Genomic DNA, 27,369 nt, shown 5'->3' on the forward strand with positions numbered 1-27,369 from the left:
ACAATGGGCACAAGCTTTCCCCTGATCTGGTGCTCGGCTTATTCAGGGTGAAATGCTTGGGAAATGGGTCTTTGGCCGAACCTTGAGTAGAAAAAAAAAAACCTTGTGCCAAGGCACTCTTTGGCCACAGATGCATCATCATCATCATCAGCCTGACAACACCCACTGCAGGGCAAAGGCCTCTCCCATGTCTCTCCAATTAACCCTGTCCTTTGCCAGTTGCCGCCACTGTATCCCCGCAAACTTCTTAATCTCATCCGCCCACCTAACTTTCTGCCGTCCCCTGCTACGTTTGCTTTCTCTTGGAATCCACTCTGTTACCCTTAAGGACCAGCGGTTATCTTGCCTTCGCATTACATGCCCTGCCCAAGCCCATTTCTTCCTCTTGATTTCAACTAAGATGTCATTAACCCGTGTTTGTTCCCTCACCCACTCCGCCCTCTTCCGATCTCTTAACGTTACACCTATCAGTTTCCTTTCCATAGCTTGCTGCGTTGTTCTTTACTTAAGCTGAACCCTCTTTGTTAGCCTCCACGTTTCTGCCCCATAGGTGAGTACCGGTAAGATACAGCTGTTGTACACTTTTCTCTTCAGGGATATTGGTAAGCTACCATTCATGATCTGAGAGAACCTGCCATACGCGCTCCACCCTATTCTTATTCTTCTAGTTATTTCCCTCTCATGATCCGGATCTGCGGTCACTACCTGCCCTAAGTAGACATATTCTCTTACTACCTCCAGCACCTCGCTACCAATTGCGAACTGCTGTTCCCTTGCAAGGCTATTGAACATTACTTAGGTTTTCTGCATGTTAATTCTTAGCCCCACCGTTCTACTCGGCCTGTCTAGCTGATTGATCATGCTTTGCAGTTCTTGTCCTGAGTGGCTTAGCAAGGCAATGTCATCAGCGAATCGCAAATTACTCAGGTATTCTCCATTAACTCTTATCCCCAACTGTTCCCATTCCAGTCCCCGGAATACCTCCTGTAAGCAGGCAGTGAAGAGCATTGGCGAGATCGTGTCTCCCTGCCTGACACCTTTCCGTATTGGAATTTTATTGCTGACTTTATGGAGAACTATAGCAGCTGTGCAATCGTTATAAATATCTTCCAATATTTTCACATAGCACTCTTCCACACCCTGATTCCGCAATGCCTGCATGACAGCTGAGGTTTGCACTGAGTCGAATGCTTTCTCGTAATCAATGAAGGCTATATATAGGGGTTGGTTATATTCTGCGCATTTCTCTATCACCTGATTGATAGTGTGAACGTGGTCTATTGCCGAGTATCCTTTACGAAAGCCAGCCTGATCATTTGGTTGACTAAAGTCCAAGGTTTTCCCGACTCTATTAGCGATTACCTTAGTAAATACCTTGTAGGCAACGGACAATAAGCTGATCGGTCTGTAATTCTTCAAGTCCTTGACGTCTCCTTTCTTATGAATTAAGATAATGTTAGCGTTCTTCCAAGCATCTGGTACTCTCGAGGTCACAAGGCATTGCGTATACAGGGTGGCTAGTTTTTGTAGCACAATCTCTCCTCCGTCCTTCAGCAAATCTGCTGTTACCTGATCCTTACCAGCTGCTTTCCCTCTTTGCATTGCTCCTAAGGCTTTCTTTACTTCCTCCTTCGTTACTGGCGGGATGTCCCATTGCTGTGCTCGACTGCCTCCCTCAGTAACTTGGTGACTACATTCGCTACTGTATAGATTTGTGTAGAACTCTTCGGCTAATTCAACTATCTTATCCATATTGCCGATGGCATTGCCCTGTTTGTCTTTTAGCGCATACATCTGGTTTCTACCTATGCCCAGTTTTCTCCTCACTGATTTTAGGCTACATCCATTCCTTAGAGCATGCTCGATTTTCTCCACGTTAAAACTTTCTTATGTCGGCTACCTTGCGCTTATTTAATAACTTCGACAGCTCTGCCAGTTCTGTCCTGTCTGTGGAGTTAGATGCCACAGATGCCCTAGCGCCATAATCCATCATCATCATCATCAATGTAGCCGCCATTGTCGGTTGTGGTACTGCCAGGATATCTGCATGGATGGCACGCTTCCTAAGTGACATCACTCCCCAGCACGCCTCGCGTCGTGGCAAAGCTCCGAGTGTTCACCATCAAGGAGAAACTAGACAACATACTACAGAATATCGAACGTGGGAGGAAACCCGTAAGAAGGACCTTCTGCTAACATGTGGAGTGTGGAGTGAGAGAGAGCCTTGTTAAACACTCCACACGATGCTAGTAAAGCCTTTGAGGTTGCACTAGCAGCTGCGCGGCTGTCTCGGTAGGAGATATAACGGCGTTTTGTAGTCCAAAGTGGATAAAAGCTTCTGTCTGTCTTAAGTGATAGTATTAAGTGGTATTAAGTGGTATTTTAGGAAAGCGGTATTATGCTACTTTTTCCGTTGTCTCGCGAGGTACACCTTAACAAGGTTCTTGTAATGCTTTATGTAATTTTTTATGCTAGTTGACAGGGAGAGAAGTTCACTGGTACATAGGGTAACTTAATGGTTTGGTAGCAGCTAGACATTTTTTCACAAATGAAATGGCCCGACAATGTCAGTTAATAAGTCAGACAAAAATTATGCCACCTCAGACATCATAACTTTCACTATGCACTTAGACAACAGTTTACAGTAGCCAACAGATTTTTCAGACTCCAATACTTTGAACTTGCGCGATATTTTGTACTCTATTAAGGAACCTTCATGCACTTTATAGGAATATCTAAAGTCGCAGACCAATTTGTAGGACCTGGCAGGACCCAGAAAATGGTGCAATTAATGAAACAGCCCAAAAAGCCCATGAACTGCAAAAAAGTCACTTTTCTGCAAAAAACCCACTTTAAAGATCGCTAATTTCACTGCTTGCCATGTTCCACTTTGTCACGATATCGTGGGCGGCTAGATGTTTGGTTGGCGCCGAAATTGTAATTGACCGGGACAACCTGCCCACCACTGCACTCTCCGTAAGTTCGGAGGGGGAGGAGCGACAAACCTCTCCACCCCGCGTGCGGAAGATGAGGTTCAACTGCTGACCAGGCGATAGGGGCCACGCCTGATTAGCTGCTGACCGGAGGCATGGGGCGTAGGCAAGTTCTTTACCGAACCCCTTTACTTGGGCAACCGATAACAACAGAAAGTTACAACACAAAGCTCAACAAAGTAGCGGCAATACAGAGACGCGACACGAATAAACACAGAAACGAATTGTAAAAGTAAAGGCGCCAAAAAACCACACACACACACACACACAAGACAAGAGAACGGGACAGAGCGCCACTCACAACTAGTTTATTTTTCACACCACAGATACATATATAGACAACGCCAGCGCCTGCGCAAAGAACAAAATTACGCATCAATGCGATAACGACTGCTCAAAAAACTTTCTTTCCGCCTGATAGAGAGATATGGAAGTTTCGCTCACACACGCACTGCCTCAGGGAACATGAACGAAACGTTGAACAAAATAAAGAGGGCCCAAATTTGCCGAAGCATATAAGATCTTGCCCTTCACGCTCTTGTGAGCCATGCTTTTCATCTGTGCGGATTCTTGCCAGAAGCAGCAACATTAAAGCCCGAGAACTGATTGAAGCGTTTTATATCTGTAAAAAAGGCAGTGCATGTGTTAGCAAAACTTCCATATCTCTCTATCAGGCGGAAAGAAAGTTTTTTGAGCAGTTGTTATCGCATTGATGCGTAATTTTGTTCTTTGCGCAGGCGCTGGCGTTGTCTATATATGTATCTGTGGTGTGAAAAATAAACTAGTTGTGAGTGGCGCTCTGTCCCGTTCTCTTGTCTTGTGTGTGTGTGTGTGTGTGTGTGGTTTTTTGGCGCCTTTACTTTTACAATGAATTACCAACTAGCCCAGCAAGAAAAGAACCCAAACAACTATTAACAGGAAAAGGAAAACAAAGGCGAGAGCTATACTGCAACGTTACATGATTAAATCAATGTACAAAAGAATAGGACGAGAACAGCGACAGAACAAAAAAAAAAAAAGAGTACAAAGGAGTGGTGAGAAACTGTGGCTTAGCTGCGTAGTCCAGTCGCAGGGAGCGTCGGGCTGCGGAGGCGCGCCGGACTGATGGGGGGTGGCGGATACGGGCAAACTTGGGCCACGCGTCTTCGGGGCAGCCGTCGCCACGCTCTACGCGTCAGACACCCGCCTTAGCTCGCTTGCCGACCACTTCCCTGGCTGACCTCACACACGTCCACACGCACCGAAATCTCCAAGCCAACTAACTCGCTCACGGTTTTCCCGCGGCAAACCAACAAACAAACAAAAAGCAACAAACAAATCTTCCAGGCACAGTGCGCCAACGATTCGCAGATGTTGAAAACGGGGGGGCAAGAGACGCGAGGAAACTGAAGGGGATGCGAGGGAAAGGTTTGGTTTGGTTTATGGGGTTTAACGTCCCAAAGCGACTAAGGCTATGAGAGACGCCGTAGTGGAGGGCTCCGGAAATTTCGACCACCTGTGCTGTGCACTGACATCGCACAGCACACGGGCCTCTAGAATTTCTCCTCCAAAGAAATTCTAGCCGCCGCGGCCGGGATCGAACCCGCGTCTTTCGGGTCAGCAGCCGAGCACCATAACCACTGAGCCACCGCGGCGGAAAGGTGCGGTCCTAACAAGGAGCGATGCCTAGATCGGGAAGGCCTTCAGGCGGCCGCTTCCCGTCCCCACCTCGTGCAATCCTGGGGAGGGGGCGGCGTAGCCTTGACCCCCCAGCGTCGCGAGGGGTCAACCGCCCACGCGGGGGGAGGCAAAATCATCACCGCTGCGTCGCGACATGCCCGCATACAACCTCGGTCGGAAAAGAAAAAAGGAAGACAAGGCATGCACACACTTTGTGACACACTTGTAAGTTTCAATACCTGAGCAACAGTCATACTTTCTTCATGTATCAACTCGCGCCATGATTGCAGACAATGCGACGCAGCCACAGGTCACGCCACTAATGAACATGTGCATGAGCAACAATGCTCGCGAAGACCAAGAGGTAACCCATGGGAAGAAGCCTCTGAAAGCACCTCCCCATCTGCCCCACACCACGAGTGACATCGTCTGAGACACAGCGGTGGCAGTCTCGTTTTCAAAGCGGTCTTTGTAGGTCACTTCGATGGCAACGATGATTCCGACCCGATTTCTCGGACATGCTTGTTTATTTAGACTTTTTCATGGCTCCGCCACATGGCCCAGTGTATTAGAGCGCCTGAAATTTCGGATGCACCACAGCTGACTGCTCGGATTTTCGGACCTCATTCGCACCCGCTACCAATGCCCCAGCTGCCTTATAAGGCGCACAGTGGAACCTAATTAAAACTCCAAGGTAGCGCAGAACTAACAACTAATTTATTGGAGCGATGCCCCTTTCCTTCCACAGCAAGCACTACACCCAACGCAGTCATCTTACACTACACCAAGCCAAGAAAGTGAAGCTCTTTCTTGTACAGGCCTCGCTAATGCACTTTTCAGGATACGATGTGCAAGGCTTCAATGGCTCCTTTTAGTCCCTATAACCTTGCCCTGCCCCCTGCATAGTTTTATTCAAACAAACGAAATTCAAGCTAAAAGGAGCATCATAAACCGCGAGGCTGATATTCTCCGCGAGTTGGCACACTGCGTGGTTTCTAATTCGTACTGTTCTTGAACGTAATCTGCCGCCAACTTCGAACACTAGTCCCAGTTCACGGAACTCAGCTATCCTGAGTCTTTCATTCTGACAACGAGAAGAGGTAGCAGCGAAAAGCGTAGGAGGCATAAGGAGACAGCAAGTGTGGAAGAAAACGATAGCACACTTCGAAGCCAAGTCAGCGTACCAACACAAAACGCATTGCAACCCTGACTTTTATATTGTAAAACCATCAACAACTGCCATTCATGACAGGCAAAATGCATACCATTATACACAAGCCACCGCAGAGTGCGTATTGCCGGTTGCAATGCCAATTTGGCACTAGTCGCTAGGCCTAGTTACGAAGGCCAACGCCCATGGGTCGCTTGCTTCAACCGTTTGTGGGTTCTTATCATTTCCCCATCTTCTTGTCGGACCCTTCGTACTGTGGGCGCAGCATAGTTCCCACAGCGTCCCAGCTCACTCATTCGTCAGCGACGTGCTGAAGGCAGCACAGCCATCCGTCTGTGTAGCTCTGCGCTGCCGAGTGATGCGGCGTTGGCTACTGCGACCCCCCACATGGGCCTGAACAAGAAGGTTTATTGCAGGCAGTATATGTACACATTCAGGCAAGCCGCCCCCTTGCTCAAATCACTACATGTGTATGCGACGTATGGTGACCTTCAGTCATGAGGAGCTTCAGAAGTGCACATGACTAATGACCACATCTTCTGGCATATTGGGGAGTAAGTTCAAGTAATTTTTCTCCGTCTGCCCGATTTCTTATTGACAAAGTGCGATAAGTCCTGAGGAACGTGAGGGCAGTCCTCCGCCAAGAACCCCCGCGGCCTTCACTTGCTGCTACAATTAGACTACGCTTCATAGCCCACAGTATTTCTCTCACGGCGGCAAATTATTTGTTGGGCGGATGAGTTTAGGAGGTTTATAGATACAAGGCGGCTGGAGCTGGCACAAGACCGGGTAATTGGATAATTATGGAAAGGACATTTGTTGTACACCGGGTGTAGTCAGGTTGACTATGGTGATGGTTTCTGGCAGTTGCGGGAGGTTGCCGAGAAAGCAGCAAAAGCATTTAATGTTAATTTACCAACAGTGTTCCGCACTTGCTTTTCTGCATGTCATCCCACATACAATACACATCAAATTAGTGTGCTGTCCGATAAGTGTGGAGTCTGATATACTGTGCAAGTCTGAATTATTGGAGGCTAAAATTTTTGCCTTTTCAATTTCGTGGCTTTTTCGGACAGTGTGATAAGTAGGTCTTTTGCTGCTGAACGGAGCCACAAAAAACGTCAACGATCAATTCTTATAAACAACAAAAACTGGACAGGGCAACAAACTATGCAAACTGTGAAGTACCCACCTGATGGGCACTCCAGTTCCAGTAGCTGCTGTCCCCCTGTGCTGGGCCCCCGTAGTGGACGACTGCAGAACCAGCAGTGCTGCCGCCATTGGCCGTCACAGCTGATGGCCAGCCCTCCTGCATGCAAAACAGTGCTCTGTAGGCATACCACATTTCTTTGTGATGCACCCAAATTCTCCTCCCTGCTGCCGCAGTTTAAGTCGGTTTTAAAGTGCCTGTTTAAGATGTCAGACTGGTCACTCTCTCATGTAACTGTCACTTAATCTGCAATGTAGAAAAAAAAAGTTCCCTTTAAGCGCAACCGAAGTCTCATTGGATTACAGCTTCGGTATGGGGGCTAAGGGTGGCGCCAAGCACCATCCCCTTGAGACTCAAGGTGTGGGGCCACCACTAAACAGACAGGGTAGAAGAAAAGAATCCTTTTCTTCAAGGCGGGGCCACGTGACGCACTCCACCAGACACACCACGCCTCCGGCTAACAACGGAGGAGGAAGGGAGAGGAGGGAACGGAAGGAGAGGAGCATGGCCAGGCAGCTGGCTAATAATGAGTCTTTGCAGCATTATTTGTGGCCAGAGAGGCAAAAAATATTTTCGACCAGGAGGTGGGCAGTTGCTCTCTAAAGGACCCCAAACACGTAATTTTAGTTGCATGCTTTTTTTTTTTTATGACCCGTTAAGAGTATGTAGTCCACCACATCGCATTTGCCTACAATTGCTAAATAATTTAAAATTTCTTGATGCTGTTCTGGTTTCATCAGTAAACCATTGATACGACACTTGTTGTAATTTCAGCTTTTGAAGCAGGCTGGCCTAAGTGTTGTAGTGAATTAAAACTATTTACCAATGATTCCCGCATTTACTCTCATAATAGGCCCACCCCCAGTTTGGCCACAAAAAATCAGACTACTTTATCTCCGCGCATAATAGGCGCACCCCGAACTTGGCACTGTGATCAATACTGCATTTACACGATTGCAAGCCGACACCTCACCCCCCCCCCAACCCCCCAATCTTTTGCTCAATTGACTACTAGTCCTCACTAGTGCTGCTGCCGTCGCAGCTGCTGCGGACCCACAGCACGTACAACGACATCGCGTGGAACAGCTCCACACAGTTTTCAGGGATGCTCACTTTAAGCGTCTGTTTGGAAAGCTTCATCTCCAGCCGGAAACCTTCCCGACTGAGGCCCCCGAAAACCTTGGCGATAGGAGCCACATAAGAAAATTTAGGCACGCTGCAATAATCGCAACTGCCGCACTTCTCGGCCACGTCGAATTCCCTGCCCACCGCACGCTTGCCGTGTTCGAGAGCACACTCCCAGCCATGCAGCCTGTCAAGCTAAAATAGCAACGCTCCGCGGCAGCACACGAAAGCCACAACTACAATCAATTAACATGCTACCAGAGATCCCAGGCCTTTGACAGCCACACAAAACTGGAGCTGCTGATGCTGATACGGATAGCGAAAGCTAACGGCGGAGGAAAAAGTTGTTGATGATGATGATGAGTTTGGTCCCGAGCGCCATGCATGGGCGGCACCTGGAAGCTCATGTGCGCGTGTGTGGCCTCCGCGGTCAAACGCCCGTTGCTCGCAGCTGAAGCTGATCGCGGAGGCCATGGCACGTGCATTTCAAAGGCAATTCTCGTTTCGGTCGTGGAAAGTTTGGGTGCGGCCCTCACACGGATCTTCTTTTGTAAATATTTCCTTCGGGAAAACATGGTGCGGCCCGAACACAGGTGCATTTATGCGGTATGTTTCATTTTGCTAGTCGAAAAATTTCCGGACATTTTACCCTGTGTAATGGGTGCACCTCGAACTTTGAGCTCGATTTTTCGGAAAAAAAAGTGGGCCTATTATGAGAGTGAATACGGTATATTGGAGTCTCTTTTGTGTGTGTGTTGGGAGTGGGCCTAAACACTCCCAACACATCATAGACATCATATTGCCACGTCTACAATAATAGCCGCTCGTCGGCTGTTCGGCACGCAGCTCGTGCGCCACCCGTTACCACGCATTGACAACTCCCTTGACCGGCTGCGGCACGCGCGCTACTTTTCTTCGCTGTACTTAAAGAGTGGTTACTGGCAGATCGAAGTTGACGAGCGTGATCGCGAGATGACAGCGTTCGTGATGCCAGATGGCCTTTATGAGTTCAAGGTCCTTCCTTTCGGTTTGTGTTCGGCTCCGGGAACATATCAGAGAATGATGGGCGCTATTTTGTCGGGCCTGAAATGGCAGACGTGCTTGGTACACCTGGACGACGTTGTTGTATTTTCGCCAACGTTCGAAGAACACCTCCAGCGCCTCTTGACCGTGCTACAGGCTATACGATCTGCCGGCCTGACGTTGAAGCCCAAGAAATGCCACTTTGGTTATGAGGAGCTCCTTTTCCTGGGCCATGTCGTCAGCCATCGTGGAGTCCGGCCGGATCCTGCTAAAACAGCTGCCGTCGCCAACTTTCCCACTCCTTCGGACAAGAAAACGGTCCGGCGTTTTTTTGGGCCTTTGCAAGTATTACCAGCGGTTCATTCAAACCACGCCTGTCCTTCGTCATTTCAATTCTTGTGCAGACACTCTGGTCCACACAGATACCAGCAATGTGGGCCTCGGTGCTCTACTCGTCCAGTGGCAGGACGGCGCTGAGCACGTGATAGCATACGCCAACCGCACTCTGTCTTGTGCTGAATGTAATACCCCTGTCAAGCGGGCAAGTTAAGTGCACTTACGGAGAGTGTACTTCGCTGTAAGTACACTTTGCCACATCTAAACGACGCAAGTGGAGTGTCACTCGCGGGAAAGTGCACTCCGCTAGGAGTGCATTCACGGACCACACTTTGCTGGCCGAGTGCGTAGCCTCGACGCCAGCGGTTCCAATCGTACAAAATTTATAATGCATAAAAATACTTACAACTTTATTTTACGTGTTATAACACTGTTTTCAGAAAAAAATTCGTTGGTTATAGCTACAAGCGAAGCAACAAAGCAAGTAAACGTGATCAGATGCAACATCGCTGCCCGCCGCCATCTTGTTTGTTGTCGAAATTCTGGATAGTCTTGGCTGGTCTTGGCTTTTCTGCTATTTTCATTTTTTTTTTCGTTAAAAACTGTTGAGTCTCGTTTTATTTGCGCTATCACGTTAAGCAATCAAATATTATGAGTCTTTTTTCTTTTCCATCGGCCTGTTCAGAAATTCCGCTCATTTTTTGTCGCAATTATTTTTTTACTGAGTGCACTTTGCTTTCCCGTTTAGCACCGCGTAGCCCAAAGTGTCACTCGGGATGCCAAAGCGCACTCCCCGTAAGTGCACTTAACTTGCCCGCTTGACAGGGGTATAATTATTCCACAACCGAAAAAGAATGCCTTCCAGTGGTATGGGCTGTAATGAAATTTCGACCTTACCTGTACGGCCGACATTTTCAAGTCGTAACCGACCACCACTCTCTCTGCTGGTTGACGAACTTACGGGATCCCTTTGGCCGCCTTGCGCGTTGGAGCTTACATCTTCAGGAGTTCGACATGTCCATCGCGTATAAATCAGGGCGCCAGCATAACGATGCCAACTGCTTAACCAGACATCCAGTCGAGGTTGCGCGCGATGACGACGAACCGGACTTTCCTCTCATCGAAGACGCAGCGACTATTTCCAGTCAGCAACGTGAGGACCCGGCGCTGAAACCTCTCATCGACTTTTTGGAAGCACGTACCACGGCGGCTCCCCAGCCCTTCGCAAGAACACAGTCCTCCTTTTGTATGTGCAACAACGTGCTGTACAAAGCCAACTTTTCTCCAACCGGAAGCGACTACTCCTGATTGTTCCAGCGAATCTCCGTGAAGAAATCTTGCAGGCGTGTCACGACGAGCCCACCGCCAGTCACCTCGGCTACGCCCGCACTCTGGCTTGGATCAAAAAGAGCTATTACTGGCCTAAGCTTGCGGCAACTGTGAGACACTATGTACACACGTGCCGCAATTGTGAACAACGAAAAACAGCCCCTTGTCAAGATAGCTGGACTTTTACATCTCGTACAAGTGCCCAGACTCCCGTTTGAGCAAGTTGGCATGGACCTTCTCAGCCCTTTTCCAACTTCATCTCCGGGAAACCAGTGGTTTATCATCGCCGCTGATAACCTTACACGCTACGCTGAAACCAAGGCCCTCCAGTGTGGCACAGCAGCCAAGGCTGCGAAATTTTTCGTGGAACACATCGTCCTGAGACATGGCGCTCCGGCACTAATTACCACGGAGAGAGGCCCCGCTTTCCCTGCCAAACTCTTGGAATCCCTCATGCGGCTGAGTGGCACTGCTCACAGGAAAACAGCCGCCTACCATCCCCAGACGAATGGCCTGACCGAGCGCCTCAACAAAACTCTCGTCGACACACTTTCCATGTACACTGACGTTCAGCATCGATCTTGGGACGATATCCTGCCATATATTACTTTCGCGTATAACTCGGCTCAACAGCAAACCACGTGGAGGACGCCCTTCTGTCTGTTGTACGGCCGCGTGTCGAGAATGTTGGAAGCAATGCTGCCCCATGATGGCCGCGACCCAGACGTTGGTGCAGAAGAAGCTCAACAACTTGCGAGAGTGCGCATCCTGAACCAACAAGACCATGAAAGCCGACGTTACAACCGCCGCCACAGACTGATGATGTTCACCCTGGACGACAAAGTGTGGGTCTGGACCCCCCTTCAGAGCCACTGTCTATAGAAAAACTTCTAAAGCAGTATTTGGGCTCCTACAGAGTTCTCCGTCAGCTAAGCGACATAACCTATGAAGTTCTTCCAGATGAGGTTTCCCAGACTACTCGCCGTCAGTAGAGACACAGAGATTGTTCATGTTGCGCCCACATTTAGTGGCTCAGTGCTGCACGTTACTCAGTCTTTTTTTTCTCCTTATTTTCTTGTTAAAGCATCGGGCCGATGCACTTTCCGAGAGGGAGGGTAATGCCGCGTCTACAACAATAGACGCTCGGCGGCTGTTCGGCACACAGATGGTGCGCCACGCTGTTCGCTTCTGAAGAAGAAGAAACTGGACGTTCCACCCTGGCCGTCTTGGTGTGCTGTCGCATCTTCTCTGTGTTGGCGTTCCACTGCTGCCTAGACGCAGCACTACCAGCACCCAATATGACTTACAAAGCCGAAACTAGAACATTACCAAGCTGAAATTCAATTTCAAGTTATTCAGCAGTAGTGAGTGAATACCACGTGGTGAACCATGTAGTTTAATGTCTAATGCATCATTTGAAAGAAGAAAATGCAAATAAAATGAGGTGTTTATGGTACTTTCAGCGTTTTCTTCAGTTGAGCCCGCTTATAATGGCCCCATTTATAACAAAGACTTGCATAGTATGAACGAAAACGATGGAACCGTCACAATTTATGTTAAGGCCCAACTCCAATCCCACTTCTGAGGCGTCGCGCCACGCGCTGGCGCGTTGAGCGCCGCGCCGTCTCCATTCTCCGGGAACTGGCTCGCACCACTCGCATCTGGATTGATGTTGCTAGAAGCAGTTCGACCGCCAAGAGTGGTGAGAGGTAGTAATTCGCGTAATGAAATGATTTTAAAACGTGTGGAATGTATTTGGTACACAAATAATTAAGCACGCCTTTTCACTGTGATGCTGTATTGCAAAACCCGCAGCGCCATCGACACTCGCTCACTCTGTGCTCGCGTGCGGCGCGATCGGAGCGTCGGAGATCGCGCTGCTCGCGTGACGTCGCGCGCATGCGCAGACTGGTTCTGGCTGACGCGCGGCGCAAGTGTGTGTGGAGTTGAGGTCTATGCTATGGCTACTGCTTTCACTTTTTGCGTGAAGACCAGTGAAAAGGACACTGGTTACGCAAAGAAAAGGAGGCAAGACAACAAAAGAAAGTCCACCTCGGCTTAACTGTGGAGTTTGCATACTTCGGGCAACAGCTCCACTCAATCTGGAATATAGGTCGTAAACAGGTACGCATTCCTATGACTCAACAACTGGAATCCAAGAAGTTGATTGGCAACTATGGTTGCTTCACCCTTCCCCTGCAAGCAAAGTCAGTGAAAGGTTTACACAAGCTGAACATTCAACCACTGCCACTCATTTCATTTAACCTGTCAGGGTGCACCCCAATGGCAATAACCCCCCAAAACAAATAAACATCTAATAAAAATTCCCCCCAGCCAGAGCTCTCCGGTGGAAGCATTCACCTTCAACGTGGACAGAGAGCACCAGACACTGTTGCATACCTGCGAACTGTTTTGCTGCTGTCGCTGCTGTGGGTCCAGCAGTGTGGCCGGATGCTGTGCGGGCTGAAAAGAAGTGGCCCCATCCCACTGGGGCATCCTGCACAGGAAAACAAAAGCAATCCACAGCCAAGCTCTGCCATTTGTATGCATAAAAAAGGCAGTCATAATGTCATCCAATTGATTTCACCAGCTCTGACCACTGTGACTTCTAAAAGCACGCACGCCAACTTGAGAAGCACAGTTATAATGCAGAACGCAGGCAGTTTCACAAAGGCCTTTTTTTATCGCCTAGTGGCACTGCCACAATGCGGTGATTTATGGTCTATAGGGGTTTAATGTCCCAAAGAGATTCAGGCTATGAGGAACGCCAAAAATTTCGACCACCTGGGGTTCTTTTAACATGCACTGACATTGCACACTGCATGGGCCTCTACCATTTAGCCTCTATCAAGATGCAACCGCCACGGCCGGGATCGAACCCTCGTCTTTACTGTATTACTTTACTGTATTCTTTCCTGTTTTACTGTATTGGTAATACAGTAAAACTAGTGGTATATGCTGATGATAGTACTATTCTTAATTCCGGCCCTAATGCTGATGGTTTAATTATGCAATGTAATGAATTTTTAGCTAAGCTATCTACATGGTCCAAGTTAAACAGACTTCAAATCAATTGCACTAAAACTAAAGCTATTATATTCCATGCTAAAAACAAATTGGTTGAAATAAATCACACTATAACCTATGAGCACCAAGAAATTGAAATCGCTGACAACCATAAAATATTAGGTGTACATTTCTCCTCGCATCTAACCTGGGATGCTCACATTGATTACCTTCGTAAATAACTGTGTGTTTATAGTGTTTATGGGGTTTAACGTCCCAAAGCGACTCAGGCTATGAGAGACGCCGTAGTGGAGGGCTCCGGAAATTTCGACCACCTGGGGTTCTTTAACGTGCACTGACATCGCACAGTACATGGGCCTCTAGAATTTCTCCTCCAAAGAAATTCTAGCCGCCGCGGCCGGGATCGAACCCGCATCTTGTAAATAACTTTCCTCGATTACAGGAGTTATATCGCGCTGTCGTACAGTACTTCCACCCAAGATAAAACTTCAAGTATATCATGCTTTGTTTAACTCCCATTTAAGATACTGTAGTCCAGTTTGGTGCACAACCACAAAAACCAATTTAAACAAACTCCTGGTTTTACAGAAAAAAATCATCCATTACATAGCAAATATTGAGCCCATGGAAACTACAAAGGGTGCATTTGAATCATTCAGTATCATAAGTGTAGACAAGCTGTATGAATTTCGCCTATTACAGTCAATCTACTTTTCCTCCCCTGAAGTTACTAACCTTTTAACGTCCTTGGGATCCTTAGAGCAACGAAATATTAGCGTGCAAACAAGAAATGTTGACATGTGGGCAGTTCCTCATTTTCATACATTTTATAAATATCAGTCACTTACCCATAACCTCCCTACAATACTAAACAAATATGGAGGACACACAGAAGGCTTGAACAAAAAACAATTACATTCCTATTTCGTGCAGTTATGTTGTTTTCTTGAAATAAAGATGTACTATTGTATTATTGTCTTTCGGGTCAGCAGCCGAGCGCCGTAACCACTGAGCCACGAACAACAGGAGTGGAAAATGATGTCTAGTGCTAACAATTTCACACCACGTATGCTGCACTCAGCACAAGTGACGAACATCTATACATTCAACTGCTATGCAATGCCACTCAACACTGCCTGCAGCAAGCCATTATATCTCGCACAGAACAATGCAACTGGAGAGTGAAAATGTGCCTCTTACACTTCACCAACTGGATGAGGTAATGTGGCTGCTGGTTGGGCTGCCTCTGCTGCTTTGCCTGGACACGTGTGCAGGGGAGTAGGGAAGTGGAAAAAAAAACACACACACAATGACCTTCATGGGACGTGGAAAGTGCAGTTCACCAATGGCACATGCAATGTGAGATATCAGCCTTGAGGGTACTTAGGGACTAGAGCACACTAGCAACATGGACAAGTCCAGAAAAAGACACGGGCGCCAACTACCACCTCCAACTGGCTCATAGGCATGTTCCCTCCACTGTCATTTGTGGTGCACTGGCAACCATGTAGGAGTTGATACCCTTGACACTTCTTGTGTGTTCCTGTACTTTGGAAGTACTACATATTCCAATCTCATTGCAATGGCAGACTCTCCAGCGTGTGAGCAGTGCGGTTGCGATGAAACGATCGGGCACCTCCTCTGTGACTGCCCTCGTTTTGAGCAAGAGCGCGGTTTCCTGGCTGCTACTCTGTACCACTTGGACTCGCATCCTCTAACAGAGTCCAACGTTCTGGGGCCTTGGACACAACCTTCCTCACAAAGGAAAGCGGTGAAGGTGCTCCTGAAACTCTTAAAGGACTCTGGGTTGTATTTCCGTCTATAAACATTTAAGTTTTTAGTGCACGCCCTCTGTCCCCTTGACAAAGTGGTCGATGGACACTTGAAAAACTCCTTTAATTGCCGCTCTTTTTCCTTTTTTCCCCTTTGTTCCCCTCCCCAAGTGTAGGGTAGCCACTGGGCATCACCTGGTTAACCTCCCAGCCCTCCCGTCCACATCTCTCTCTCACTTTTGTGTTCCTGTATCCAGACACCTCCCCGTCTGGCCGAACAATTTTGGGGCAGTTTACAAGATGCGGACAGCGTTTTGTCAAGCAGTCGTGCACTGAGCTAGTGGTGTCAGAGTTAACCACTCTACACAACTGGTGCCATTTCTTTAGGGCCAAAAAGACAGCATCAACTCTCAACGTGAGTAATACTCACATTACCCAAAGCCGCGTTAGTAAGAAACACAAGGTCATTCGTCTAAAATGGTGGCAACAAAGCGGCACCATACCAATACCAAGTGACCTAATCGGTCACACAGCATATACCAGTACACCTTCGTTCCCCTCTATATAATCCAGTGTGAGGAGTTCAAGTGAGACTGGTGGGTGGTACCATTGGTACACAGATTGTGGACCACGTAATAGGTGTAGAATGTTCGGAGTGGTATCAAACGATTCAGCGCATTACGGATCATAAGATTACTAGTCGAATCAGAGCATAGCATATTACAGGGACTCGCACCGACAACCTTTGGCTCCCCAAACCGTGACTTCTTGAAACTTAGGACGTCCATTACGGCCAAACTAACTGATGCAGAGCATTCCAAGTGGTGTCAAACGATTTGTCATCTTGCACTACGTTGGCATCAAAAAGATATAACGAAAAATTTGTACTGGATATAGCAAAGATTGCCAATGACACAACATTTCTTCCATACTGCTAATGCTTGATATTCATATGCTGCCTCAGCGTTTTGCTCTTTTTTCATGTTGTGTGACAAAGCATCCAGGTAAAGTATCCTTCCTCTGATAGCCCCTTGCGCTAGGTTCGGTTTATTTTTTAAGCACATGCTTTCTGCTGCAGCAATGTGTGCTGGGTAACCAGATTCCTCAAGACAGTGCGCTTGGCTCTGATGAGCATCTTCATGTTGGTGTTTACCCTATTTTTCAAGAGCACTGATGAAGCAAGACTTAGCCATGGCTCTTTTTACTAAATTATAGAGTGAGCCGAAGCATATGGAAGGACTGGTTTGTTGCCCCCCTTGACTCACAGGACCAGCACACATACTCAGAGCTGAACTACAGACCAAAATCCAAGAACCTAATGTGGCCGCTAACCGGGCACTTATGTGTTACTACTGTCAGTGGCCAAAGCATTGAAGGGACTTTGGACATTCATACTGCCACACTGCTGACACTCTTGCCTCCCAGCGCGTGGCCTTCTTAGTTCTGCATGAGCTCGGCGGTTCGGCGAGCCTCGTCCTAGAAAACGGCTGTGCTTCCTGCTGCGTTTGTCGGTGACAATATGTGGGAACACCCTTTGTTGTTGTCCAGGATTACCAGAAAATCATTCAGACCTAAAGACACTGGCTACCCACATTTTGTGGGAGGGTGTGGTGCCATCGCGCGAGAAACACACTGAATGTCGACGTAGCAGAAGACACGAAAGCACGCCATGAGAAATGTTTTTTTGCCCTTGTAGCGAAAAGTAGTGGCAGTGACTGCTGTATTATGTTTCGCGCAGTATGGGAGAATGTTTCAGTGTTTTCACAGCCCACTCATCAACGCACGCAGCTGCAGTGTTGTAGGAGCATTAGTTCGGGGAGGGTGCATTTTCCCTGTGAAGCAATAGCTTGGAAGGCAGAGCAAAAGCCTGCAGGAAACATTTTTCGGAGAATAGGCAGGCTGCACCCGATTTGTGCCCCCAAAACGGGTGTGGGCTCTCTCCTTACAGCTTGAGCAGGCACCGAGAGAACAAAGCATTTTTTTTCTGCACCACCGCTGATCTCCGTGAGAAGACGTTGCCAACCCTTCCCCCAACACAGGCGGAGCCAATTTTGACCAGCCGGGCCCATTTTTTCACGTGTTGGTTTCGTCACTGCATTTAGCTTGTGGTGCCTCAACCTTTGCACATCTTGCCTGTCACAAGGCCACGTTTCTTTCTGCATCGACTTTTCATGGTCTCACAAACTTGTGAAATGAAGCTGTGCATATCAATATTGTGGCTATGGTGCACTGTTGTGTGCCGTATTGTAAGTCGTTTCACCAGTTTCCAGTTGAACAAGAACTCTGCACCAAATGGCAAAAAACATTTCTCGGAAAAGTCTCGTCATTAATGGAAAATCACCTTAGACTAGAGTATGCAGCAAGCACTTCTTGGCGAGTGACTACGTCAGTGACCATACAATAAGGAAACTGGTTCCTGGTGACCTGTATTTGAAGGGTATCCTTCTTACCTTGGCACCTGTTGCAAAGAAAGCACGCAGGAAGTCAGACACTGCTTCTTCTGGGAAGGCAGAGCCAGAAGACTAGGATAATGTGGTGACGCCCAAAGGTGAAACCAAGCAGAATGCATGCCAACAAGGATGCGCAGCAAGCGAGTCGACACCCGTTAAGGACAGCCAGGCTTCGTCCACTACCGCTCCCATTGCTCAAAAGCACAGCAGCAACGTGAAGCGCAAGAGAAAGGTGATCTCATCATATCGTGATGACAAGCACTACTCCTCCTCCCTGAAAAACATTGCTCCAGACACCGAGAAGGGAGAGGCTATTATCCCGAAGAAGTAATCAGAGAGCTACATCAGTTTGGAAGAAACCAGCGCGAAAAAAGATCGGGACAGGAGCAAGGTAACACTGTCCGGCCCTAGCTCAACTTCTTCTAGAATGAGTAGCGACAAGGCTTATTCACGAGACTTCCCTTGTCAGACAGCACATGGCTTCACTAATAATCGATGAAGCAGCAATAAGTGCATATATGATCAGAAGTCCGACGCAATACTTGGGATGAAGACAAGTCAGAAAACGGTGTACGCAGAACGAAACACACGCTAATCGAGTCCAATGTTTCATCCTCCACAGAGTGGCCAGCTTGTACAAGATCCCACGTTCTTCACAAAGCAGCTCAGCGGGAGAGGCTTGTATGCATGGACATCGTCTCTGCAGCTGAGGAATGCAGCTTTGTGGTCACCGTTAACTCCTAAGCAAACAGAACAATGTTTAAGCTCATGGGGAACGGTTCCTTGTCAACTGTACTGAAACATCCTCAGGATGGCAAACAAGCAATTTTTTCAAGCTTCGATCTTTTTCATGTTTTCAAGAATGTCCACAGCCAATTTTTGGAACACAGACGGCACTGGTGTCATCAGTGGTACATTTATGCAGAAACTGTAAGAGCACCAGAAGGAAACGACAATAAAGTTGGCCACAAATCTGACAAGAAAACGTGTATCCGTCAAACCTTGACAAAATTAACATGCTACACGCCTTGCAGGTGTTTTCGCCGCAAGTCACAACTGCGCTGGAACATCTCCAGCAGAACTCGCGAGTCAGCTCAGTTCTCTCTGCTTTCAAGGACGCAACATCTACGATCAACTTGATGAAAGTGATGATGAAATGGTTTGACATTCAGGACACGACATACAAAGGAAGTGGCTACAAAATGAGTTTTGCAGCTACGTGACGAAGATCCATTGCCACTGGTGTTCGGAACTTGAAGAGGACACAGCCAGTGCCCTACTTTTTAGCACAAAGTCCACAGTGGAGGTAACCCAATTCCTACTGAGAAGAGGCGTCAACTGCGTTTTGACTAGGAAATTCAACAGTGACCCTATCGAGGCATTGTTCAGAAAACTGCGCTTTATGTGCGGAAGTAACGACGCGCTGGACGCAAGCACCGTTACAGCAACTTTGGACCACACTGTGAAGAAAAAAGCCCTGCCATCAAAAGCAGTACAAGGTGAGGAAGAAACGGCCGCATCTGTTCCCCAAGAAGTGGTTCAAGAGCGCACCTTCCAGCTCCGCTTGCTTATCCAGGCTTGGTGTATGTAGGTGGCTGTACTGCCAAGCTTATCAGCGATCTTGTGACTACGAACAACACTAGCAGCACAAACTTCTGCGTACGCAAGAGAATGGTGAACTTCACTATCCGGAGTTTACAGCTCTCCCGGAAACGATTTCGCCGTTTTTTGAAAAGGCGGTCAAGGATTTCCCACAATCAAAGATACTCGAAGCCAATCGTTGAACCACATCTAGAAGATTCACCCCTCCTATGCTTCCCAGGAGGTGTTGACACAAGTCACCCCAAACGCTTGGCACATTCGATTTCTGAGAAGTTTCTCCGAATTCTTCTCATCAACTACACAAAGAAATTGACAGACCAAAATGACAAGCTGGACCAACGAGGCTGCATCGGCGTCACCATCGTCACCGACAGCATCATACACGTCATCTATAAAAGAGCGACACCCACCTTCGGCACACTGTGGGCTCTGCGGCTGTGCCACTGCACGGGCCGCTAATCCGCTTACCTTCGCTATGCAGGTGGGTGATTCCCTTTTCGCTAAGAAAACTAGCAACTATTGCCTGGTACAGCTGCCGAGCCCGCAGTGTTGCCTTGAACTTGCTGTTGAATGTGTAAATGTCGTTCGCGCTCTACTACTACTGTCGGGCGACGTTGAAACGAATCCGGGACCACTTAATCTTGATGATATTATGACTGAATTACAAAAGCTGTCTTCCGGACAGTTACAACTTATCACTGAAGTGCAGGGCCTTAAAAGTCAACTGGTAGCAACTGATAAATCAATATCTGCCCTAAGCAAACGGATTGCTGACCTCGAAACCCAATGCGAGTGCCTTACCACCCTTCGAGACGAAGTGCAAACACTTCAAGCAAACGCTGATAGTACGACAGAGCAGCTTTTTGATTTGAACACGCGTCTGGACGATCTCGAGAATCGCTCGAGAAGAGACAACCTGGTATTCTACGGCCTTCCGGACCCAAATGAAAAAGAGTCTTATGACCAATCAGAAAAAACAATCATTCAACACTGCCTTGACACCCTCAACGTAGTGATAGAACCTAAAGAAATAGAGCGCGCACACCGCCTCGGCCGCCACACCAATGACCGCAAAAGGCCAATAATAGTGAAGCTGTCATCATACAAAACAAAAGAGATCATACTCTCGAAAGGCACTAAGCTTAAAGACACTGGTTTCAGCATTGGCGAAGATTTTTCTCTACCCGTTCGAAACGCACGAAAACACCTTGTGGCCTTTGCTAGGACCAAGTCTGCACCATTTTCCCTCCGTTACAAAACGCTGCACATGGGGCCGAAACGGTATGTTTTTGACCAAGCTACGCAGACAGTCAAAGAAATCCCATAGGAATCTTTTCGCCGTCGGAAAGCGCGCAAGCAGCCGCCGACTAACTGTCGAGTTAATCTTTCCTTTTCTATAATCTACACTAATGCACGCAGTTTCCTTCCAAAGCGCGAGGCCTTGTCTAATCTCCTTTTATCTTCTGGCAGCAACATATTAATCCTAACGGAAACGTGGCTATCAAGCAACGTCAGTGATAATGAAGTTTTAGATGACTTACCGAATTTTACCGTTTATCGTAAAGATCGTCAGGGCAAACGCGGAGGAGGTGTTCTTATTGCTATTAACAACCAAATTTCGTGTTCCCTTGTTAACATAACTTCAGATCTAGAAATATTATGGATAAAATGCAGCGCTTCACCGGAAACCGTTCTGCTTGGCGTGTGCTACAGGGCCCCTAACACCAACCCGTTATTCGCTCCTAAACTAAACGATTCCCTAGACCAAATTACAAAGGAATACCCCACTGCACAAGTTGTTCTCTTTGGAGACTTTAACTTCCCGAGTATAGATTGGCAAAATGTAGGCCCACTAACAGCAGGTAACTCTGAAGCTAGAGATTTTGTAAATGTTTGTTTAAATTTTAACTTGAGGCAAATGGTGCTCGAACCGACTCGCGTTACGCACGAATCTTCAAACATCCTAGATTTAATACTCACCAACGACCCTGAAAGCTTATCATCAATTACATACCTGCGCGAAGTCAGTGATCATAAGGTTATTCATGCCACGTTCACGTTTTCCCCCACTTCCCGCCAAACGTTCACGAAAACCATCCGCTTATACGACAAAGGAAACTACGAAGCAATCAACAGCGCACTAGAAGCTTTTCTGCCTTGTTTTCAATCAGTATTCCATCACCGGACTCTCATTGATAACTGGTCAGTCTTCAAAAACAAGATCAACAAACTATCACACAAATTCATTCCCTGTATCAGCTTTCGTGCAAACCGCCAAAAACCGTGGTTCTCACACGATCTTAAAAGATTAGAAAGGAAAAAAAAACGACTTTATAATACTGCGAAATGGGATCGAAGTGCCGACGCATGGGAACGCTACTATACAGCTGAAGAAACATATTATGCTGCAGTTCGATCCGCCAAACGTGCCTTTTTTCAAAAAGATCTGCCAAAAATCCTAACCAATAACCCCAAGAGGTTTTGGGAAATAATAAACCCCCAAGCAACATGCAACACACCCATTAGAAACGCCGCGGGTGAGGAAGCCAATGATGATGAAGGTGCTGAAATATTTAACCGTGCTTTTGCTACCGTCTTCACAGACGAAACAAACTCATCACTACCCACTCCGCCTACTGTAAGACTACCAACAATGCCACCCCTTGACATCACAGTGCAAGGCATAACTAACCATATTGACAGAATAAAACTTTCATCAGCTGCTGGAGTGGACGAAATCAACTCCAAAATACTGAAAAACACCAAACACATTTCAGCTATATACCTTTCCTTATTGTATTCGCAATCGCTTTCAGCAGGAATGCTACCGGATGACTGGAAGGTTGGGAGGGTCATTCCGGTCCACAAATCAGGTCTAAAGGACTCTCCACTGAATTACCGCCCCATCTCCTTAACCAGTGTGCCTTGCAAAATCATGGAACATGTCATCTATTCCCATGTCATAAACTTCCTCGATTCTAACAACTTTTTTCATCCAGCTCAGCACGGGTTTCGTAGGGGACACTCCTGCGAGACCCAATTGGCAATCTTCACTTTCGATCTGCATGCTAATCTTGACTGTAACCTACAGACCGATGCATTATTTTTAGATTTCGCGAAGGCTTTTGACAAGGTACCACACCAACGCCTATTACTTAAACTATCCTTTTTAAATTTTCACCCTAATATTCTAGACTGGATTAAAGAATTCCTAGCTAACCGTTCTCAGTTTGTTTCTATTAACAATCATAACTCAAGCACTCTCCCTATAACATCCGGCGTTCCGCAGGGATCTGTGCTCGGCCCGCTTTTATTCTTAATATATATTAATGATCTGGCGCCACAAGTATCGTGTAACATCCACATATTCGCCGAGGACTGTGTAATTTATCGTACCGTTACTAACATTTCTGATCAAGTGGTTCTTCAAAATGACCTCAACCGCGTCCATGAATGGTGTGACCTCTGGCTAATGACACTAAACGCTAAAAAATGCAAACTCGTCTCATTTCACCGTCAACGCAACCCCCTTATTTTCCCCTATACAGCTGCCAACTCATCTATAGAAAGCGTCCAATCGTTCAAGTACCTCGGTGTAACACTCTGTAGCGATCTTTCTTGGCGAACACACATTACTACAATCATATCATCTGCTAACAGATCTCTAGGATTCCTAAAACGTCATCTTCGTCATGCACCACAACACGTGAAACTTCTAGCTTACAAAACCCTTATTAGACCTAAACTCGAGTACGCCAGTCCCATCTGGAATCCACACCAAATATACCTAACAAATGCCCTCGAATCTGTTCAAAACCGCGCCATTCGCTTCGTTCATTCTGCATATTCATATACAATCAGCGTTTCATCTCTAAAGAATAATTCCGGTCTCGAAAGCCTTGAAACTCGCCGTCGCATCGCCTGCATGTGTTTGCTCCACAAATTTTTCCATAGCACTCTGAATCAAACACCTTACATTTCTCATCCGACCCGCATATCTCACCGCACTGCACACCCGTTTCAGATCGCCCGGCCTCTATCGCACACTGCAACTTTTTCAGGTTCCTTTTTTCCCCGCACCATTGTGGACTGGAATGCCCTCCCCGCCGATGTTGCCGCCATCACGTGCCCATCTTCATTCTTATCCGCTGTAACCACTTGTATCATAGTGCAATGACATGTATTTATTATTGTTGAATATATTAACCCACCCCTTATGTAATACCCCCTGAAGGGGGTCTTTAAGGTGAATAAAGTGAAGTGAAGTGAAGTGAAGTGAAGTGTCATCCACAAGTAGAGCAGAACATTGGGCCAGTTGGTGTAGCGACATATTAAAGAAAGCTTTGCACAGAATAGCACAAGACGGAAGGGAGAAACACGTACACACACACGAGCGCAAAACACATGTACACAAACACATTGTGCTCGTGTATGTGTACGTGTTTCTCCCTCCGTCTTGTGCTATTCTGCGCAAAGTTTTCTATAATATGTCATCCACAAGCCAACCCGAAAGCATTTCAGGCAGTAACTGACATCCCTCAGAACTGTTGAGTCACACGACAATGTTGTATAGGTCATTACAAGCAGTGCCTGTTATTGTTTTCAGTTCTTTTAAGTATGTGAAACAATGTCGGAGTTTCAAAGAGCAAAGTATCCTTCTGTTCTGCCATGTTTCATGCAGTGAGAACAGATGGCACAGATACATTTGAACATTTTCAAACGGCAAGTGCTATTATTTTCTTCATACATTTCCATGTACTGATAGACACTGTGCCAGCCTTGAAGATGAAAATAAATGTTTCCTAACCCTGGTTTCTGAGTGAAATATCTTGCCTCACTTTTATTCCTGTCAGTCGCAAATGATTCAGCCCTACCCACTAATACTATGCACCATCACTGTATGCCAACTTCAATGTTTTGCCGATAGCGGTGGCAGCACGAGATATGGTTGTCAAGTTCTGGTTCAGTGCTCGAAGCAGCCGTTGAGCAACATGTGCAAAGTATCCAAACCAGCGCGCGCCGAGGCTGCCTCGCGGATACATTTCAGCAATTCCCCTCGAACTGAGAGCTCGCAGCGCCCCCGGAGAGCTGCGGTAGCAACTGCCCCTCCAGCACAGGCCGTAAGAGAAAGCGAGCGCCGTGCCCTGAGGAAGGGCACAGCGCAGAGAATACGGACTTCCAGGAATTTGAAAGGTTCCACAACTTCACTACCACCGTAGCGACTGCTGTGGAATCCTCTGGCCGCGTTTACACGAAGGCGACCGAATGAGTCAACTTTTCGAGAGAAAGAGCTGGTCTTGAGAAGTAGACTCGTCCTCTACTCTCTTCCCCCCCGACGTTCTGCACTTTCCCCCACAAAGTGGACTGGGGTCGACTTCGGTTGCATTCATGTAAATGCAAATAGAGAGACACGACTCATGCCCATGTCAGTAAGGATAACCGCAAAGCTGTTAAGCATCCCGAGCGCTCCACTCCATAAGTGAACGAGCATGGAGCCTCCAGGAAACTCTTTTGTGCCGGGTGGTCTCCTTGCTGCTGCAGGCGATTGGACGAAGAAGCCAAATTTCAAGCTCCCTAACAAAGTCCAGCTGGATGCATATACAGGGTGTCCCAGCTAAAGGTAACCAAGCTTGTAAAAAAGAGGATGTTCCCTAGCCCAGTGAGTCCTACTGAGGGTTGTTGACAGTCGCATGTCCTACTCTACGGTATATTTTTTATTATGCAAACGTGGTTAATTATCACAGACTAATTAGCTAACTTTTTAATTATTGCCTTCAGGAAGAAAGTGTCAATGCAGGAGCTGTAGATCCCATAAAAAATAACCGTTTGCCGTGTTTGCAGCCAAGTACCACTGATACAGCTTCTTTTATTTGACTTAAAGGGAGACTGAAGCACTTTTTCTGAAAATCGGGCTGGCAGCGGCATCCTATAGTTTTTCATGCTGTATACTGGAATATCGCATCCAAATAAGGCAAAAACAGGCGTGAATTGCCTTTTTTAGCCGAAATATGCGGCCTGTGCCGCGGGGCACGCCGCGCGCCGCGCCGCCGCCCGTGATTGGTCAAGAGAGGTCGTGACGTCACTTTGAGGACTGGACAAGCTGCAGATGCGGATCCGGCGCTGCGTTGAGGGCAGATCGCAGCTTTCCGTGTCGTTGTAAAAGTGAATACGGCGAGTATTTTTTTTTACTGACCACCGAAGAAAAGGATACTACAGTTTGCTCATTCCACGTATCGCCTGAAACCAAAAAAGACAGAAGCAAAATATTCTACGCCTAGCACAAGCATACGCCAGCGTCAAAGACGCGATGCAGACCATGCGTAAAAGGTGCCAGCACAACCTCGGCTCGTATTCTCGGAAAGGAAGGGGTGCGAACAATACTCAAGTCAATTACCACCACCGGACGCCTCCTGGCTCGCCCGGAAGAGCGTCATCCTAAAGAAAAGGCCCAAAGCACTGTGTACAAAAAATCCTGTTCTCAGTACCCGGCGTTGCAGGTTGGGGCAAGAAAGTATTTCAAGGAAACGATGAAGGAGCACAAAGTTGGTGTCAAAATTAGCGAAGCGCAGTGGCCAAGCACTGCGAGGCATGTGACCACGAGATAGTGACTCAATCATTGTGCGCTGGAAACCAAGCCAAATACGCGCACAAATACGCTTCACTCCTGGCGCGTTCAGCAGATGCCAGAAAATATTAATCGCTGCCTCGGAAACGTTCGCCCTTCCTAGATTTGCAGTTTAGGTTCAGTGAAGTAGTTGCCAACTATATTTGTGTTTAAAAGCCAAGCTAGCTGCAACTCGCCCGCTGCCACAACTTGATGAAGAAACCGAGGAAGGTTGCGGTGTTTTTTTGCAAAAACTCGGTTCGCATTCATTTCTCTCATAAATTTGCATCCGAAATCAACGTCGAACGCTTTCATTTTAATTGCTTAGCTAGGATTAAACGAGATGCCGCATATGAAGAGCTTCGATGCTTGCTTGCTTTGCTTTATTGTGCTTTGCTCTGCTTGCTTGCTTGCTTGCTTGCTTGGACACGTCGAACCGAGTATAAAATCGCTAACCGAGCCTTGCTGAGCACGTCTCAGGCGGTCTGGCCGCACCTAAGCTGAGGAGAGCGACACATGCTTAAGCCTCAATAAGGTTTCTTCAGGGGCTAAGTGAGCATGTTTATACTTTTAAAAGAGGCGCTTCTTCGGAATGGTGACACGCCTCTTATGCGCGAGGAAATCAATGGAACTGTGTCATGGTTCAGCCGCGCCTTTTCGACAGAAATCTCCAGAGATCACACTAGGACAAGCTCTGCCTGTAGCCGAACTTACGAAAGTGTTTCGAGCAGAGTAAGCTTGCTTTAGTCGGCTTGAATTCTTCGTCACAGCAGCGAGCGGTTGCGCTGCGAGCTTGTGATCTTGCGGAAAACAGTGGAAGACGACACAGTCGCGGCCGTAGTTGTTCGTGGACACGAACGCAGAGTAGTACCTGTTGAATCTGATTCTCAAGGTCGGCTGACACGCTTTGTACGTCACAACGCACGCAGTACGAGGAACAACGCATGCAGCACGAGAAACAACGCGCGCTGAAAGCGCGCTCGGGTGCGCCGAAGCATCCCCGGGTCCTCAACATGACGTCACGCTGGCCGACATGGACGAGGTTTCCCTCTCCGCTTTTCCCCTCTC

General features: G+C 47.5%; 2 protein-coding genes across 16 annotated transcripts in view; one reads left to right on the forward strand and one right to left on the reverse strand.

Moving 5' to 3' along the window:
- LOC149326047 (uncharacterized) overlaps positions 1-27,369 on the reverse strand; it is a 264,379-nt gene that overhangs the window by 229,414 nt on the left and 7,596 nt on the right. For all 15 annotated transcript variants that reach the window (XR_016286187.1, XR_016286186.1, XR_016286188.1 and 12 more), the window contains 3 exons: positions 15,074-15,131; positions 13,247-13,343; positions 7,016-7,132 (listed from right to left, as the gene is read on the reverse strand). Coding sequence is in view for 12 of the 15 variants with exons in the window: in XM_089562999.1 (XP_089419125.1) it covers positions 7,016-7,132; positions 13,247-13,343; positions 15,074-15,131 (272 nt within the window). In the remaining 3 variants the exon portion in view is untranslated. The remainder of the gene's footprint in view (positions 1-7,015; positions 7,133-13,246; positions 13,344-15,073; positions 15,132-27,369) is intronic.
- On the forward strand, positions 20,036-21,223 carry LOC149326050 (uncharacterized). The gene has a single exon (XM_089563883.1). It carries the CDS (start codon positions 20,173-20,175, stop codon positions 21,022-21,024), a length of 852 nt encoding a protein of 283 aa, XP_089420009.1. The 5' UTR covers positions 20,036-20,172; the 3' UTR covers positions 21,025-21,223.

This window comes from Amblyomma mixtum, chromosome 10, assembly GCF_055824585.1.
Source record: "Amblyomma mixtum isolate Tamu chromosome 10, ASM5582458v1, whole genome shotgun sequence".
Classification (NCBI taxonomy): Eukaryota; Metazoa; Arthropoda; class Arachnida; order Ixodida; family Ixodidae; genus Amblyomma; species Amblyomma mixtum.

Bases quoted from the DNA above. Each gene is read 5' to 3' on its own strand.
- LOC149326050 (XM_089563883.1), top strand. From the start codon at position 20,173: ATGCAGGTGGGTGATTCCCTTTTCGCTAAGAAAACTAGCAACTATTGC.